General features: G+C 43.4%; 2 protein-coding genes across 2 annotated transcripts; one reads left to right on the top strand and one right to left on the bottom strand.

The window, feature by feature from the left end:
* On the top strand, positions 1–939 carry LOC125136182 (olfactory receptor 2M3-like). The gene has a single exon (XM_047796885.1). The coding sequence runs from the start codon at positions 1–3 to the stop codon at positions 937–939; it is 939 nt and encodes a 312-aa protein (XP_047652841.1).
* An 11605-nt stretch (positions 940–12544) lies between these two features.
* Positions 12545–13483, bottom strand: LOC125136184 (olfactory receptor 2M3-like). Its single transcript, XM_047796887.1, has one exon. It carries the CDS (start codon positions 13481–13483, stop codon positions 12545–12547), a length of 939 nt encoding a protein of 312 aa, XP_047652843.1.
* Positions 13484–15725: the final 2242 nt, after the last annotated feature.

Genomic DNA, 15725 nt, shown 5'->3' with positions numbered 1-15725 from the left:
ATGGAATGGGAGAATCAGACGGCTAGCTCTGACTTCATCTTGATGGGGATTTTTAGCCACACGCCCACTCACATCTTTCTCTTCTCGCTGGTGCTGGGCATCTTCACAGTGGCTCTCTTGGCAAACACTGTCATGGTTCTCCTCATCTACCTGGACCGCCGGCTCCACACCCCCATGTACTTCCTCCTCAGCCAACTCTCCCTCATGGACCTCATGCTCATCTGCACCACGGTGCCCAAAATGGCCTGCAACTACCTGTCTGGCAGGAAGTCCATTTCTGTAGCAGGATGTGAAACCCAGATATTCTTCTATGTGTCCCTCTTTGGGGCTGAGTGCTTCCTATTGGCTGTCATGGCCTATGACCGCTATGCTGCCATCTGCTACCCTCTTCAGTACCCCAAGCTCATGAACTGGAACGTTTGTGGGCTCCTGGCTGCCTCTTCATGGATCCTTGGGGTCTTTGATGGGATTATAGAGTTAGCTGCTACTCTGTCCTTCTCCTACTGTGGCTCCCGAGAAATATCCCAGTTCTTCTGTGATGTCCCAGCACTCCTACGTCTCTCGTGCACGGATACTTCCACCTTTGAAACCCTCATTTTTATCTGTTGTGTGGTAATGCTCCTCTTCCCTTTGTCACTCATCATCATCTCCTACACACGGGTGATCATAACTGTCATTCGCATGAGTTCTGGGGAGGGTCGGCACAAGGCGTTCACCACCTGTAGTTCCCACCTTGTCGTCGTGGGGATGTATTATGGAGCAGCTATGTTCATATATATGAGGCCCACGTCCAATCGGTCCCCAGCCCAGGACAAGATGGTGTCAGCCTTCTACACCATTCTCACTCCCATGCTGAATCCCCTTATATACAGCCTCCGCAACAAAGACGTGGCCAAAGCATTCAGAGAGGTGCTGGGGAAGGCGAAATCTAGAGAATAAGTGGGATAATAGTTCCAGGAAATTTCTTCTTTCATAACTGTCCCTCTCTCTCTCTAGCACATTTATTCAATATAAAAAAAAACACACACACACAATTAGCAACAAATATATAAACAATTTCCCTATGGTAGACCTCAGGGTTTATGGACTCTCGGGTACACATTCAGTTAATTGATATGTTTTGCATTCATTGTATGCTCATTTTGGGTTTCAGTATAATCAGTGAAGTTCGTTAATGAACAGATACACTTCTGTTTATAGAACTAAATAATAAATAAAACTATCTTCAATGTTTTTCCTTATTTCAAAACCGATAGTCTAATTGAATTGCTTATATTATGATTTAGTGTACTGGGTTAAATACCACACATGCCTGTTTCATTTTGTTATTAGTTCCTTTAAAATACAGTCTATGATGGTTGTACAACTATAAATATAAAACAATTCGTAGGGTTAATTAAAAAACAAAACAAACAGCCTAATGAGAGAATCATGGATATTTGTTCACTTAAGAGAATTTATCCTATAATAAATATTACTTATTTTGGCAGAGGGAGGATTTTTTTTTCCTTTTGCTTAACTTCCCTGGTACACTGAGCATGTATATATCTGAAGATTGTCTTTTCGTGGAGCCACTTATTCCAGAGTCTTGGCAGATAATGCAGAGTCATTGACCTACGGATTTGTCTTCTGGGAGGATATCTTACAAATCCAAGGTGGTGTAATGAAACCTCAGGGCTGTGCTTCCTACCTAGAAGTCACGACTATCATATCTGTACACCTAGTCATGGTGAGAATATTTTCATGCTTCATATCAAAAACAGTACCATTTGAATGAATATAGAAAAGTTTTCATTCATTTGGCAGAGGTCGTAGTAACGGTGTAATGATATCATTATGACAGAAGCTGCCTACATTTTCCTGGGTTTTCCTGATGAACATGGATGGTAACTGAATGAGAAGCGTGATTGGTCTTTGGTGGAAACCCCCCCCTCTCCCATCCAGAGACAACCTGCATGGTCTTCTCAAAAGAATATACTCGGATTCAGTAGGAACGCTTCGTCTTGGCATAGTGAAACATTTTTGTGCCCCAACAAGTCCAGACGTCTGTGAAACTGACTGGTGCTACCTGGCCAGTTGCATAAACGTTAGAAGGACTGGGATTTTATTTCATGGAACTTGCATATACATCTCTCATCTGGGCCTGATATTTGCAGTGGCTGTAAAAAGATACATTCGAAATAAGGCACCGAGGTGATATTGATTTACTTAATCAAAAAGAGAAAAAAAGGTGGAGGCTCCATTTACATGAGGGTGCAGGCATGAGACTGGGGATTAGATTGGCCATACTCAGTTTAGCACTTCATTGAGCCCCTGAAAACACAGTCATCTGGAAGCAGATGGAAAAGGGGAATGCTGAGTTTTCTGTCTATGTACGTGATGAGCACCACTCAAAGACAAAGCCTGCCAGAAATCCTGGAATCCACATGAAATATTCTTAAGTATTTCTAAACTTTTCAAGATGAAACGATGTCTCAGTTCTTCCTCTCATTTTTAGGGAATTGTAGTGTTTCCCCCCAAGACAGAAAAAAGGAACAATGCCAAAACAGAATTCCCTCTTTCTTCCTTCTTTTTGGCCGCCCTGCGGCATGTGGAAAACCCGGGTCAGGGGTCAGATCTGAGCTGCAGCTGCACACCAGTGGCAAACTACACCGCAGCTGGGGCAAGGCCAGATCCTTTAACCCATTGTGCCAGGCCAGGGATTGAACCTGTGTCCTGGCAGTGCAGGGACACTGCTGATCCTACTGCACCACAGCGGGAATGCCCCAAATCAAATTCTTGACAGGAGGGTTTTCCTGATGGAGGGTGTAAGTTCACGTGATCAAAATAAGTCCTTCAGGAGTGCCTGTTGTGGCTCGGTGGTAATGAACCCAGTGGGCTAAGGATCCACTGGGTCACTCAGTGGGCTAAGGATCCAGCATTGCCCTGAGCTGTGGTGTAGGGTGCGGAGGCGGCTTGGATTCCACACAGTTGTGGCTGTGGCTTTGGCCAGCAGCTTCAGCTCCGATTCGACCCCCAGCCTGGGAACTTCCATGTGCCCAAGGTGCAGGCCTCAAAAGCAAAAAAAAAAAAAAAAAAGTCCTTTGAAATTTTCCCCTGTCTTATGTTTCTCTTTCTGTCTTGGCTCCTTCGTTCTGAGATATCATATGCTGTTAAGGGAAAACCTACTATCGTTTTAGATTGACATATTGAGTTGTTTATGGGAGTTTGCTTTGCTTCAGAGAAAGTGTCATACAGAACTAATTACTGCTTGTAAGTTAAGTGGCGAGCACAGCCTGTAAATGTTGTTGGTATGAGCACAGTGTTATCATAGGCTTAATTTCTGAACACCATAGGAATCTTTGGACCTTCGTCTACATGCTTAAAGAAGGGTTTAAATTATATGCCCGTGAGATGCAGACGCAGCTAGGTATGTTTGAATGGAAGAAGGCCTGGCTGCATATACCGCAGGAGCCCAGTACTCTGAAAGAACGATTTCCTTGCATTTCTTAAGATGAATGAGACAAACAGACAAGGGGGTGGTTGCTCTGTTTATTTCATATCTAATCTGACACCATGGTAGGTGATATTACTTGGGCGAAACCCTATCTGGTGTACGTTGTAATGGTGAGTGATGAGCTGAGTTGTACAAACTCGCTGAGCACACTTCACGCTGAGGAAAGGCAATGAGCCTCAGGGTGTTCGCCACTGAGTGTGTGTGTCAGGACTACTGCCAAGTGGCAGGACCCACTGCTTCACCATCATCAAAGAGGCACTCTTCATGACCTTGCAGGCTCTAAGTGAATATCTCCTGGGTACCAAAACTTATGGGTACTCTGCCAAGAGTGGGCAACGGAGCCCATAAGGAATAAGCTGAGGCCCACCAGGGTTCCACGGATACCCTATGTGGAGACAGCTTCCTGGATAATCACAGCACCTGGATAAACACATCCAGGATTACAAAGAAAGGACGAACAAGGGGGCATAGACACCCCTAGGGTAGCTCCATCGCGACTTGACTGCTTTTCCCTGGTCCACCCCGTGGGCAGGAGTACTGGTAACTAGTGGGTCAGGGATAAGCTCATGTGCTGGGCTATGGTGAGACTATAGAGAACCTTCCTGCGAATGGGGAAAAGGTGAGGTACTTCCTCTTCAATACTCTTAGTGAAGGACAATAGATCCTGCCAAGAGACAGTTCCTCCGAGAGAAGATGTCAGATGGACAGCGGAGACCAAGCGTGTCTCTGCATTCTCAGGGAATACCTTTTCTCTCCCCCCATCCTGCCTTCTTATAGGAATTCCTCACCACGCGAGGGAGGTGTGGAGGGTGGAGGTCATATGTGCACATAGGCAGGAGAGGGCACATGGATAGAGGTAGACCGCCCCCCACCCCCAGCCAACGACTGTGTCATGTGACAGTTGTACCTAGCATGCCCTCTAGTCCACCTCTCTGAGAATTGCACTGAGATAGTGGAGGGGACCTGGCACGATGAAGGTCATGAAAGGGTCTCTCCTTGACACTGGCTTCTGAAATCCTTTCTTCCAGGCCACTCTGGTCTGAGGAAGGGGTGGTGGTAGGCCCTGCTCTGTGTGTCTGTACCTTGAGCGTTGGGATAAATACTGTTATCCCCACTGAGGTTAAACAAACGTGCCTTCTCCCAATCCATTCAGCTAACTTTCAACTTTAGAGTGACAATTTCCACACTCAGACCATAATAAAGCCAAAAGAGACCTCGATACCCCAGCACTAACCAGGGGTAGTTGTTGAGGTCCAGAGATAAGAAATGGTTTTATCAAGGTCACAGCTTATTGTGATCATTGTACAGACTCATCAAAGAGAGCTTGGACATCTTAGGAAACTTAACGCACCAAGATTCCAGATGGGAGAGGAGGCTAACACCGTCTAACACAATGAAACGTGGCTGTTTCCACAGTGGTCGCTTTTTTTCTGGTCTAATGTAACACTGCCTACGGACTTGTATTTGAGCTTGTACCTTTTGCCTGTCTGTAGAGGGAGGTTGTGTAGCATCATCTCTGAATATATCTTTGTAATGACATTGGTAACATACACACACTACGTCTTTTATGTTTCCCCATGTCCAGAAGTCAGGTTATTATCTAAAGCGCATTCTGAATTCTTTGATGTTTTCTGACATCATTTGGGGCCATCACCATTTCAGACAGGTGATCACCAGCAACTTTGTTCTCTGCTTCAAGCTCGGGAGGCAGGTACTCTTACTTATGAAAACAAACGAACAAAAAAACCTGTTCAGGGACTCATTAAGTCGGGTGCCTTATGGGGGGCTGAAAAGTTTTAATGAGCACGGGCAAGTTGAAGACCCAGGATGTCTAGTCAAATAATTACCTCATTGGAAAAGTTGGCAACTTGATTTGGTTCCTTGGGACTTAGGGGCAAAGTGCCAACTAGTGAAAGGTGGAAAGGGCCATGATTAGCAGATTCAAAAGGACACAGTTGTTTGGTTACTTGGTGACATTTGACAGAGAAGTAAGTCCGAGAGCAGTAAAGACACTTGGCCATCTAGTTAACATACAACCATCCCCCGCTGATTAATATAACAGCAGAGCATTTGCTAGGCCTGCTGTGTTGTGTCTTAACTGTGTAAAGTCAAAATCATATCACGACACATTTCCTCACCTTTGGAATCCAGAAGTCTTTCCACTGACGAATCCAAGATACATGGCGTAGAAAATAATCTAGTAACCAGCCTTACATACAATTCGATCCTAAGAGATCATTGATTCCATGACCGATTTTACATTAGATTCTATTGCATACATTGAGTCCTACCGGGATGGTTCTCTTTTTAAAACCACCGAGAAACCAACTCTGTATTATTCTCACTAACCTATTGAATCATCGAATCAAGTTTCATAAGGCACTAAATAAAAAATGATAAAAATAAAACGTATTGTTCTTCCCAGCATTTACTTATTATTTTTGAGAAGTATTTTTAATGCAACAGGAATAATATGATAAACATGCAGATAGCCAACATGAAAGTTCATTTTCTCTTAAGCTTTTGACTTTCTTTTTCTATTCCCCCCACCCTCATTTTTGGCCAACCCGCGGCATCTGGACCTCCCGTGACAGGGATCGGATCCGCACCAGGGGTCAGATCCTGGCGAGGGATGAGATCTGAGCCCCCAGGCTCGACCTAAAGCACAGGTGCGGGATCCTTTACCTACTGTGCCAGGCCTGGGATCAATCCCTGTCCCAGGGCTTCCAAGAGGCCACCGATCCCAATCCCATTGTGCCACAGAGGGAGCTCCTCTTTTCCTATTTGGAATAAAACAACATCCCAGCTGGAGCAGATGCCCTCTGTGCAACTCCCCCACATCACACCATTCACCGCTTCCCTCTGCGGCCACAGCCAGAGACTTGAATTTGTGGTTCGATATTCCCAGGAGTGGTATTATATTTTGCTGAATATCTGTGTATTTATGAAAGTGACACAATGTGATCTGGAAGATTTTAGTACCTGATATGGAAGATAGTGTACTCTGCACAGAAGTCTTCAACTCGCGTGTTGCACACATTTTATGTTTAAAGATGAACCTCTGTTGCTCTAAACGGAGTCCATTCACGTGAACTTGGAAACCCTTGTAGAATACACCAGTGTACAAATATAACATCCTAGTATATTCATGCATGCTCCTATTGATGGATGGTGGTGGTGATATATAGTATATCATCAACAAATAACAACTGAGATGAATTGGAAGGCTAGCTGGTGTCCGTTCTCTGAAGACTAGAAACGACAGGGCGAGGTATCTCCACGGATGAAGGGCGCTCCTGTGCAGGCATGATTTTATGGATTGTGGGTCAGATGATACCCAATGCTGAGAGGCAACCTCAGCTCACATGGCCATCCTTGTGTCCTGTGGTGCAGCATTAAGTCTCTACAAAGCCTAGTGAAGAGGGAGGAGGTTTTTCTCAAATAGTCTTTTCCTGGGTGTCGATGGAGGCTCTGCAGTACCTCTTTATTAAACACCAACCCTTTGTGCACCATTGGATCTGGCATCCGAAAGCCCAGCTGCAGAGCAACTTGCTGCATACTCGAAAGCAGCTACAAAGTAGCTTCACGTACTTGGAGACAGAGAGGAAGGTAGGGAAGGAATTTTGGTAAGGCTCCATCTGTCCCTCGTGTGTCACTTATAGTGACTCTAACTCAGAGTGCTCCTGGGACTTCTGAGTGTTTACTGGATTGCTCCCCCCACCCCACCATGGGTCATTCTCCTGCCAATGATACAACTTCACATTTCCCTGTGACCAGAGGAGTTGGCACATCTGGCCAAACTGTCCGACTGATGATCAATGCCAGGCATTTGAATCTCAGCTTTTCATCATTTCCACTTAGGGTCAAGCAGGACATTTTAGCTGGCGCCATGAGGAGAGAGAACTAAGAACTTTGTCTGGGTGTAGGGGGGGCCTCCCCACCCAGAGCGTGCAGAAGTCCCCAGGCCAGGGATCACACCAGCACCACAGAAGCAACAAGGCCATATCCTTAATCGCGAGGCCACCAGGAAACTCCCTAGGCCAAATATTGGAATCACTACTGTCATAAGGAGAAAGCGGTCAGCAGTGACTGGGGATGTTTATTTTAAGACGGAATGTGACCACTCTCGAACATTTCCAATATTCCCCCCACAGGTAATAATAATACGAATAAAGTGGCCAAAGGGAAAATCTTTCATGGTCTCAGGCTCTATGCTGGTAAGTTAGTTAGCAAGTAATTCTCCTCCTTTTCTCAGGCAGAGTAAGGCAAAGTATCTCTGGCAGCAAGCCTATGCACTGTGCCAGAGCTATCCAAAGAAGAACAAGCATGTTGAGAGCTTATTAATAGCTTAACCTAAAAGTGTGAACTGACATGGAAAACATGAAGGACTGCAAACGTTCCTGAACAAGATTTGGTCTGGGACAGAAACCAATAGAACCCAAGGACCAAGATGGCCTTGCTAGCTTTGGAAAAAAATAGTGTCTGTACAATAGAATCAGTGCTTCTAATGTTTATCCAACTGACCAGGTAGCATAAGTCAATTTTACAGAAATCTGGAGTTCTAGGGGCTCAAAAATGTTTCCTTTGTATCGTGCTACCCACGCCAAGACAAAGCATTCCTACTGAATCTGAGTGTATTCTTTTGTGAAGACCATGCAGGTTGTCTCTGGATGGGAGGGGGGGGGGTTTCCACCAAAGACCAATCACCCTTCTCCTTCAGTTACCATCCATGTTCATCAGGAAAACCCAGGAAAATGTAGGCAGCTTCTGTCATAATGATATCATTACACCGTTACTACGACCTCTGCCAAATGAATGAAAACTTTTCTATATTCATTCAAATGGTACTGTTTTTGATATGAAGCATGAAAATATTCCCACCATGACTTGGTGTATAGATATGATAATCGTGACTTCTAGGTAGGAAGCACAGCCCTGAGGTTTCATTACACCACCTTGGATTTGTAAGATATCCTCCCAGAAGACAAATCCATAGGTCAATGACTCTGCATTATCTGCCAAGACTCTGGAATAAGTGACTCCATGAAAAGACAGTCTTCAGATATATACATGCTCCGTGTATCAGGGAAGTTATGCAGAAGGAAAAAAATCCATCCTCTGCCAAAATAAGTAATATTTATTATAGGATAAATTTCTTGAGTAAACAAATATCTATGAGTATCTTGTTAGGCTGTACTTTTGTTTGTACTTTTTAAAAATTTTTTGAATTCATTGTAATTAATTTTATTTTTTTGCTTTTAGGGCTGCTCCCAAGGCATATGAAAGTTCCCAGGGTGGGGTCAAATCAAAGCTACAGCTTCTGGCCTACACTACAGCCACAACAATGCTGGATGGATTTAGGTCTGCAAGCTACACCTCAGCTCATGGGAACCCTGGATCCTTAACCCACTGAGGGTGGTCAGGGATCAAACGCAAAACCTCATGGATCCTAGTCGGATTCTTTTCTGCTGGGCTACATTGGTACCTCTTGTACTTTTTTTTTAAAATAACTCAATTAATGTTATATATTTATACTTGTACAACCATCATAGACTGTATTGTAAAAGAACTAATTACAAAATGAAATGGAAATTGTGATATTTATCTCTGTACATTAAATCATAATATAAGCACTTCAGTAAGAATGCGGGTTTTAGAAGTAGGGAAAAGGAAACATTCAAAAGCTCACATAAACAAGCTAACTTTACATCTAAAGCAGCTAGAGAGAGAAGAACAGACAAGACCTAAAGTTTGTAGAAGGAAAGAAATCATAAAGATCAGAGCAGAAATCAATGAAAGAGAAACGAAGAAAACCATAGAAAAGATCAATGAAATGAAAAGTTGATTCTTTGAAAAGATCAACTGAATTGATAAACCCTTAGCTAGACTTACCAAGAAAAAAAGAGAGAAGCCTCAAATCAATAAAATTAGAAATGAAAAAGGAGAAGTAACAACGGACATCACAGAAATACAAAGGATCATAAGAGACGGCTATATGCAACTATACGCCCATACAACGGAAAACCTAGAAGAAATGGACAAATTCTTAGAAAGGTACAATCTTCCAAGACTAAGCCAAGATGAAATAGAAAAGAGGAACAGACCAATCACAAGAACTGAAATTGAAACTGTGATTAGAAAACTTCCAACAAACAAAAGTCCAGGACCAGACGGCTTCACAGGCGAATTCAACCAAACATTTAGAGAAGAGCTAACACCTCTCCTTCTGAATCTATTTCAAAAAATTGCAGAGGAAGGGATACTCCCAAACTCATTCTATGAGGCCACCATCACCCTGATACCAAAACCAGACAAAGATACCACACACACACACACAAAAAAAAAACTATAGGCCAATTTCACTGATGAACATCGATGCAAAAATCCTCAAGAAAATATTAGCAAACCACATCCAACAATACATTAAAAGGATTGTTCATCATGATCAAGTGGGATTTATCCCAGGGATGCAAGGGTTCTTCAATATCCGCAAATCCATCAGTGTGATACATCACATTAACAAACTGAAGAATAAAACCCATATGATCCTCTCAATAGACACGGGAAAAGCCTTTGACAAAATCCAACACCCGTTTCTGATAAAACCCCTTCAGAAAGTGGGCATGGTGGGAACCTACCTCAACATAATAAAGCCCGTATATGACAAACCCACAGCGAACATCATTCTCAATGGGGGGAAAGCTGAAAGAATTCCCGCTGAGATCAGGAACACGACAAGGTTGTCTGCTCTCGCCACTACTCTTCAACATAGTTCTGGAAATCCTAGCCACAGCAATCAGAGAAGTAAAAGAAATAAAAGGAATCCAAATTGGAAAGGAAGAAGTAAAACTATCCCTATTTGCAGATGACATGATACTATACCTAGAGAATCCTAAAGACTCTACCAGAAAACCATTAGAGCTCATCCATGAATTTGGCAAAGTTGCAGGATACAAAATTAACACACAGAAATCGTCGGCATTTCGATATACTGACAATGAAAGATCAGAAAGAGAAGTCAGGGAAGCAATCCCGTTTACCATCGCATCCAAAAGAATAAAATACCTAGGCGTAAACCCACCTAAAGAGACAAAAGACCTGTACTCTGAAAACTATAAGACACTGATGAAAGAATTCAAAGATGACACAAATAGATGGAAAGACATATCATGCTGTTGGATGGGAAGAGTCGATATTATCCAAATGACTACACTACCCAAGGCAATCTACAGATTCAATGCAATCCCTATCCAATTACCAAGGACATTTTTCACAGAACTCAAACAAAATATTTTAAAGTTTGTTTGGAAGCACAAAAGACCCACAATAGCCAAAGACATCCTGAAAAAGAAAAATGGAGCTGGAGGAATCAGGCTCCCCGACTTCAGACTAAACCTCAAAGCAACAGTCATCAAAACCACATGGAACTGGGACAGAGACAGAAATAGAGATCAGTGGAACAGGATAGAAAGCCCAGAATTCAACCCAGGCACCTACAGCCAACTCATCTATGACACAGGAGGCAAGAACATACAATGGAGAAAAGACAGCCTGTTCAGTAAGTGGTGCTGGGAAACCTGGACAGCCACATGTACGAGAATGAAATGGGAACACTCCCTAACACCATACACAAAAATAAACTCAAAATGGATTAAAGACCTAGATAAAAGACCAGACATGATAAAGCTCTTAGAGGAAAACATAGGCCCAACACTCTCTGACATAAATGACAGCAACATCTTCTCAGGTCCACCTCTTAGAGTAATGACAGTAAAAACAAATATAAACAAGTGGGACCTAATGAAACTTAGAAGTTTCTGCACAGTAAAGGAAATCCTAAACAAAACAAAAAGACAACCCACAGAATGGGAGAACACCTTTGCAAATGAATCAACCGACAAGGGATTCATCTCCAAAACTTATAAACACCTTTGCAGCTCCATACCAAAAAAACAGACAATCCCATCCAAAAATGGGCAGAAGATCTAAACAGACAATTCTCCAAAGGAGACATACAGATGGCCAAAAAACATATGAAAAGATGCTCAACATTATTAGAGAAATGCAAATCAAAACCGCCATGGGGGTACCACCTTACACCAGCCAGAATGGCCATCATCACAAAGTCTACAAACAATAAGTGTCGGAGAGGGTGTGGAGAAAAAGGAACCCTAGTGCACTGTTGGTGGGATTGTAAATTGGTGCAACCACTGTGGAAAACAGTATGGAGATTCCTCAGAAAACTAAACATAGAACGACCTTTTGATCCAGCAATCCCACTCCTGGGCATCTATCCAGAGAAAACCATGACTCCCAAAGACGCATGTACTCCAATGTTCATTGCAGCACTTTTCAGTAGCTAAGACATGGAAACAACCTAAATGTCCCTCAACAGAGGAGTGGATCAAGAAGAAGTGGTACATATACACAATGAAGTATTACTCAGCCATTAAAAGGAACGAGATACCAGCATTGTTACCAACATGGATGGACCTAGAAATTATCACGCTAGGTGAAGTCAGTCATAGAATGAGACACCAACATCAAATGCTTTCACTGACATGTGGAATCCGAAAAAAGGACAGAATGAACTTTTTCAGAACAGATACTGACTCACAGATGTTCAAAAAACTTATGGTTTCCAAAGGAGACAGTTCGGGGGGTGGCGGGATGGGCTGGGGTTGTGGGATGGAAATGCAATAAAATTGGGATGTGATGATCATTGTGCAACTATAAATGTAATAAATTCGTGGAGTAATAAAAAAAATAAAAGGAAGGAAAAATATAGAAGACAGTTTTATTTATTATTTAGTTCCATAAACAGAAGTGTATCTGTTCATTAACTTAATTACACACTTCCCAAAAACTTTATTGATTATACTGAAAACCGATTCCCTAAATGTGTATCCAGAGTCCATGAACCCTGATGCTTACCTTAAGAAATTATTTATACCTTTGTCACTAATTGGGTGGGTTTTATTCTAATGAATGAATGTGCTAGAGAGAGACAGTTATGAAAGAAGAAATTTCCTGGAACTATTATCCCACTTATTCTCTAGATTTCTCCTTCCCCAGCACCTTACTGAATGCTTTGGCCACGTCTTTGTTGCGGAGGCTGTATATAAGGGGATTCAGCATGGGAGTGAGAATGGTGTAGAAGGCTGACACCATCTTGTCCTGGGCTGGGGACCGATTGGACGTGGGCCTCATATATATGAACATAGCTGCTCCATAATACATCCCCACGACGACAAGGTGGGAACTACAGGTGGTGAACGCCTTGTGCCGACCCTCCCCAGAACTCATGCGAATGACAGTTATGATCACCCGTGTGTAGGAGATGATGATGAGTGACAAAGGGAAGAGGAGCATTACCACACAACAGATAAAAACGAGGGTTTCAAAGGTGGAAGTATCCATGCACGAGAGATGCAGGAGTGCTGGGACATCACAGAAGAACTGGGATATTTCTCGGGAGCCACAGTAGGAGAAGGACAGAGTAGCAGCTACATCGACGATCCCATCAAAGACCCCAAGGATCCATGAAGAGGCAGCCAGGAGCCCACAAACGTTCCAGTTCATGAGCTGGGGGTACTGAAGAGGGTAGCAGATGGCAGCATAGCGGTCATAGGCCATGACAGCCAATAGGAAGCACTCAGCCCCAAAGAGGGACACATAGAAGAATATCTGGGTTTCACATCCTGCTACAGAAATGGACTTCCTGCCAGACAGGTAGTTGCAGGCCATTTTGGGCACCGTGGTGCAGATGAGCATGAGGTCCATGAGGGAGAGTTGGCTGAGGAGGCAGTACATGGGGGTGTGGAGCCGGCGGTCCAGGTAGATGAGGAGAACCATGACAGTGTTTGCCAAGAGAGCCACTGTGAAGATGCCCAGCACCAGCGAGAAGAGAAAGATGTGAGTGGGCGTGTGGCTAAAAATCCCCATCAAGATGAAGTCAGAGCTAGCCGTCTGATTCTCCCATTCCATGATGAATATTTCCTTCCTCTAGAGCCATAAGAAGTTATAAATGTCAGCTCTTTGTGTAGTCACTTACTCAGTATCTACTCCTCTGTGTGTGCTACTCTGGTAAAGCAACATACCAGAACAGGATGAGCAGAGACTCTGCAGGCAGGTGGCATTAACCACACTCAAGCTCTGCCTCTACCAACCTGCATGTCCTCTGACCAGATACTTCTCTGTGCTTAGTTTTTTCTTTACAAGGCAGAAATAACCTTTCATTACTTATTTTTGGCCACATCCCATGACATGCTCTAGTCACCACGCAAGGCACAAACCCCACCCCATGGCTGCAACCTGCTCCACAGATGCAGCAAAGCAGGATATTTAACCTTCTGGGCCACAAGGAATTTCACTCGATTTTTTTTTCTTTGTCGTTTTAGGCCGAACCCAAGTCATATGGAAGTTCCCAGGCTTAGGAACTTGTCATGCTTGTTACAAAAGTGCATCCCAAAGTCCTAATGGCTATACTTATTTAATTAGCACTACAGGATTTACATTATACCTAATTACATTAAGGATTATTGAAACTGGAAAAAGGAGGAACAGAAGAAAACCTGTGCTGAGGAAGATGACTGAACTAGTCTAAATTTTGAGCAAAAAGAGACATTTGAGAGGAATGAGAAAATGAGGAGCGACCATATGGAGAGGACAGATACAAATCTGGACATAGTCAGGACTCAAGAGCCAATGCATATGTGGATGCCATAGTTCCTCCTAATGATCCTTCTCTTAGTTACCAGCCAGTAATACTCCGTCCTGCAGAGCACATAACAAGCCGGCCACAGGACAGGTGGATTTTACATCACCCCAACATCACCTCTGATGCTTAGGAAGGATCCATTTAGGCACTGGCTCTCACAGTGGGAGCTCCCCAACCAAGCAGCATCAACATCACCTGACAACTTGCTGGAAGGGCATTTCCCAGACACCACTCCAGACCGACTGAATCAGAAACTCTGGGGACTGGTGGACCCAGGACTATGTTTCAACAAGTTTTCAGGTGACTTGGATGATGGCAATGCTTGAGATGTGCTGATGGAACCCCTTTTTTTTTTTTTTTTGCCTTCCAAGAGGCCCTTCTCATGGTATCCCATGTGAGGAAGGCCAGTGTCTATTGGAAGACACACTCCTTCTGAAAATTTCCTCTGCTTTCCCAGAAACAGCATTACATTTCCAGTAGAGTAAATCCATCACTTCCTTATCCCTGGATGCACACTCTCTAATGACTTCTTTTAATACCACTGAGTTTTGAAACTCTGCTTCTCAAAAGCCTTGCGGGTTCCAACTATCAGGAGAGAAATAGCAACTATGTATATGGGTTATGATACTGCACCAGAAATCACATCCACCATGTCGGAGGTGGTTCTCCTCATGATTTTCAGCACAAACCCCGACAATTCTACTCTTTCATCCATGTTTCCTTAGGGAGGCCTCCAGTACTTCCTTCATGAACAATATGCTTCGTTCTCGTCCTCAAGCCACCCCAACATTTTCAGTTCATTTCCTCATTCCAGCCCTGGAATAATTCGACATCTCCTGAACTCTCTTTCATTTTAATAAATAATATGCTCCCCATTCACTAAACTCAGGCATGTGGTCTCTTCAACTACTCTTCTTCAAAACGGTGCAGAGTGCTGAACAGAGAAAAGATTTTTGAGATCAGAAGTATGTGGGTTGAACCTTACTGTCTGGCAACCGTGCTATATAGGTCTTCTCTCTCTCTTTTTCCTTCTTTCAGGGCTGCACTGTGGCATCTGGAAGTTCCAGGCTGGGGTTGATATCAGAGCAGCAGCTGCCTGCCGAAGCCACTGCCCAAGTAAAGAGATCTGAGTGGTGTCTGCAGCATACTGAGCTCATGGCAACTCGGGCTCCTTAACCCACTTGGCAAGGTCAGGGATTGCCTGGATTGCAAGCTCTTGTCCTCCTGGATACTGTTGGGTTCATTGTCACTGGCCGCAGGGGAACTCCGGCCTCCTCGTTTTGAAAATTTTCTAGTGAGACTATCTATCTCTCAGGATTACAAAAGATAACTTTTATAAATCACGCGAAATAAAGCTTAATGCAAAATACAAACTGAGAAAATTCAAACTTCAACCATCATATCATTATCATTATCATCACCCTTTTGACATTTAATACTACGTACTGGTTGCTAGACTGCCATAGCAAACTACGAAAAAAATTGGTGAACTAAACCATCAAAACTATT

Source organism: Phacochoerus africanus, chromosome 9, assembly GCF_016906955.1.
Source record: "Phacochoerus africanus isolate WHEZ1 chromosome 9, ROS_Pafr_v1, whole genome shotgun sequence".
Taxonomy (NCBI): Eukaryota; Metazoa; Chordata; class Mammalia; order Artiodactyla; family Suidae; genus Phacochoerus; species Phacochoerus africanus.
Note: the sequence above shows the minus strand (reverse complement) of the source record. Positions and strands in the feature narration are given on the sequence as shown.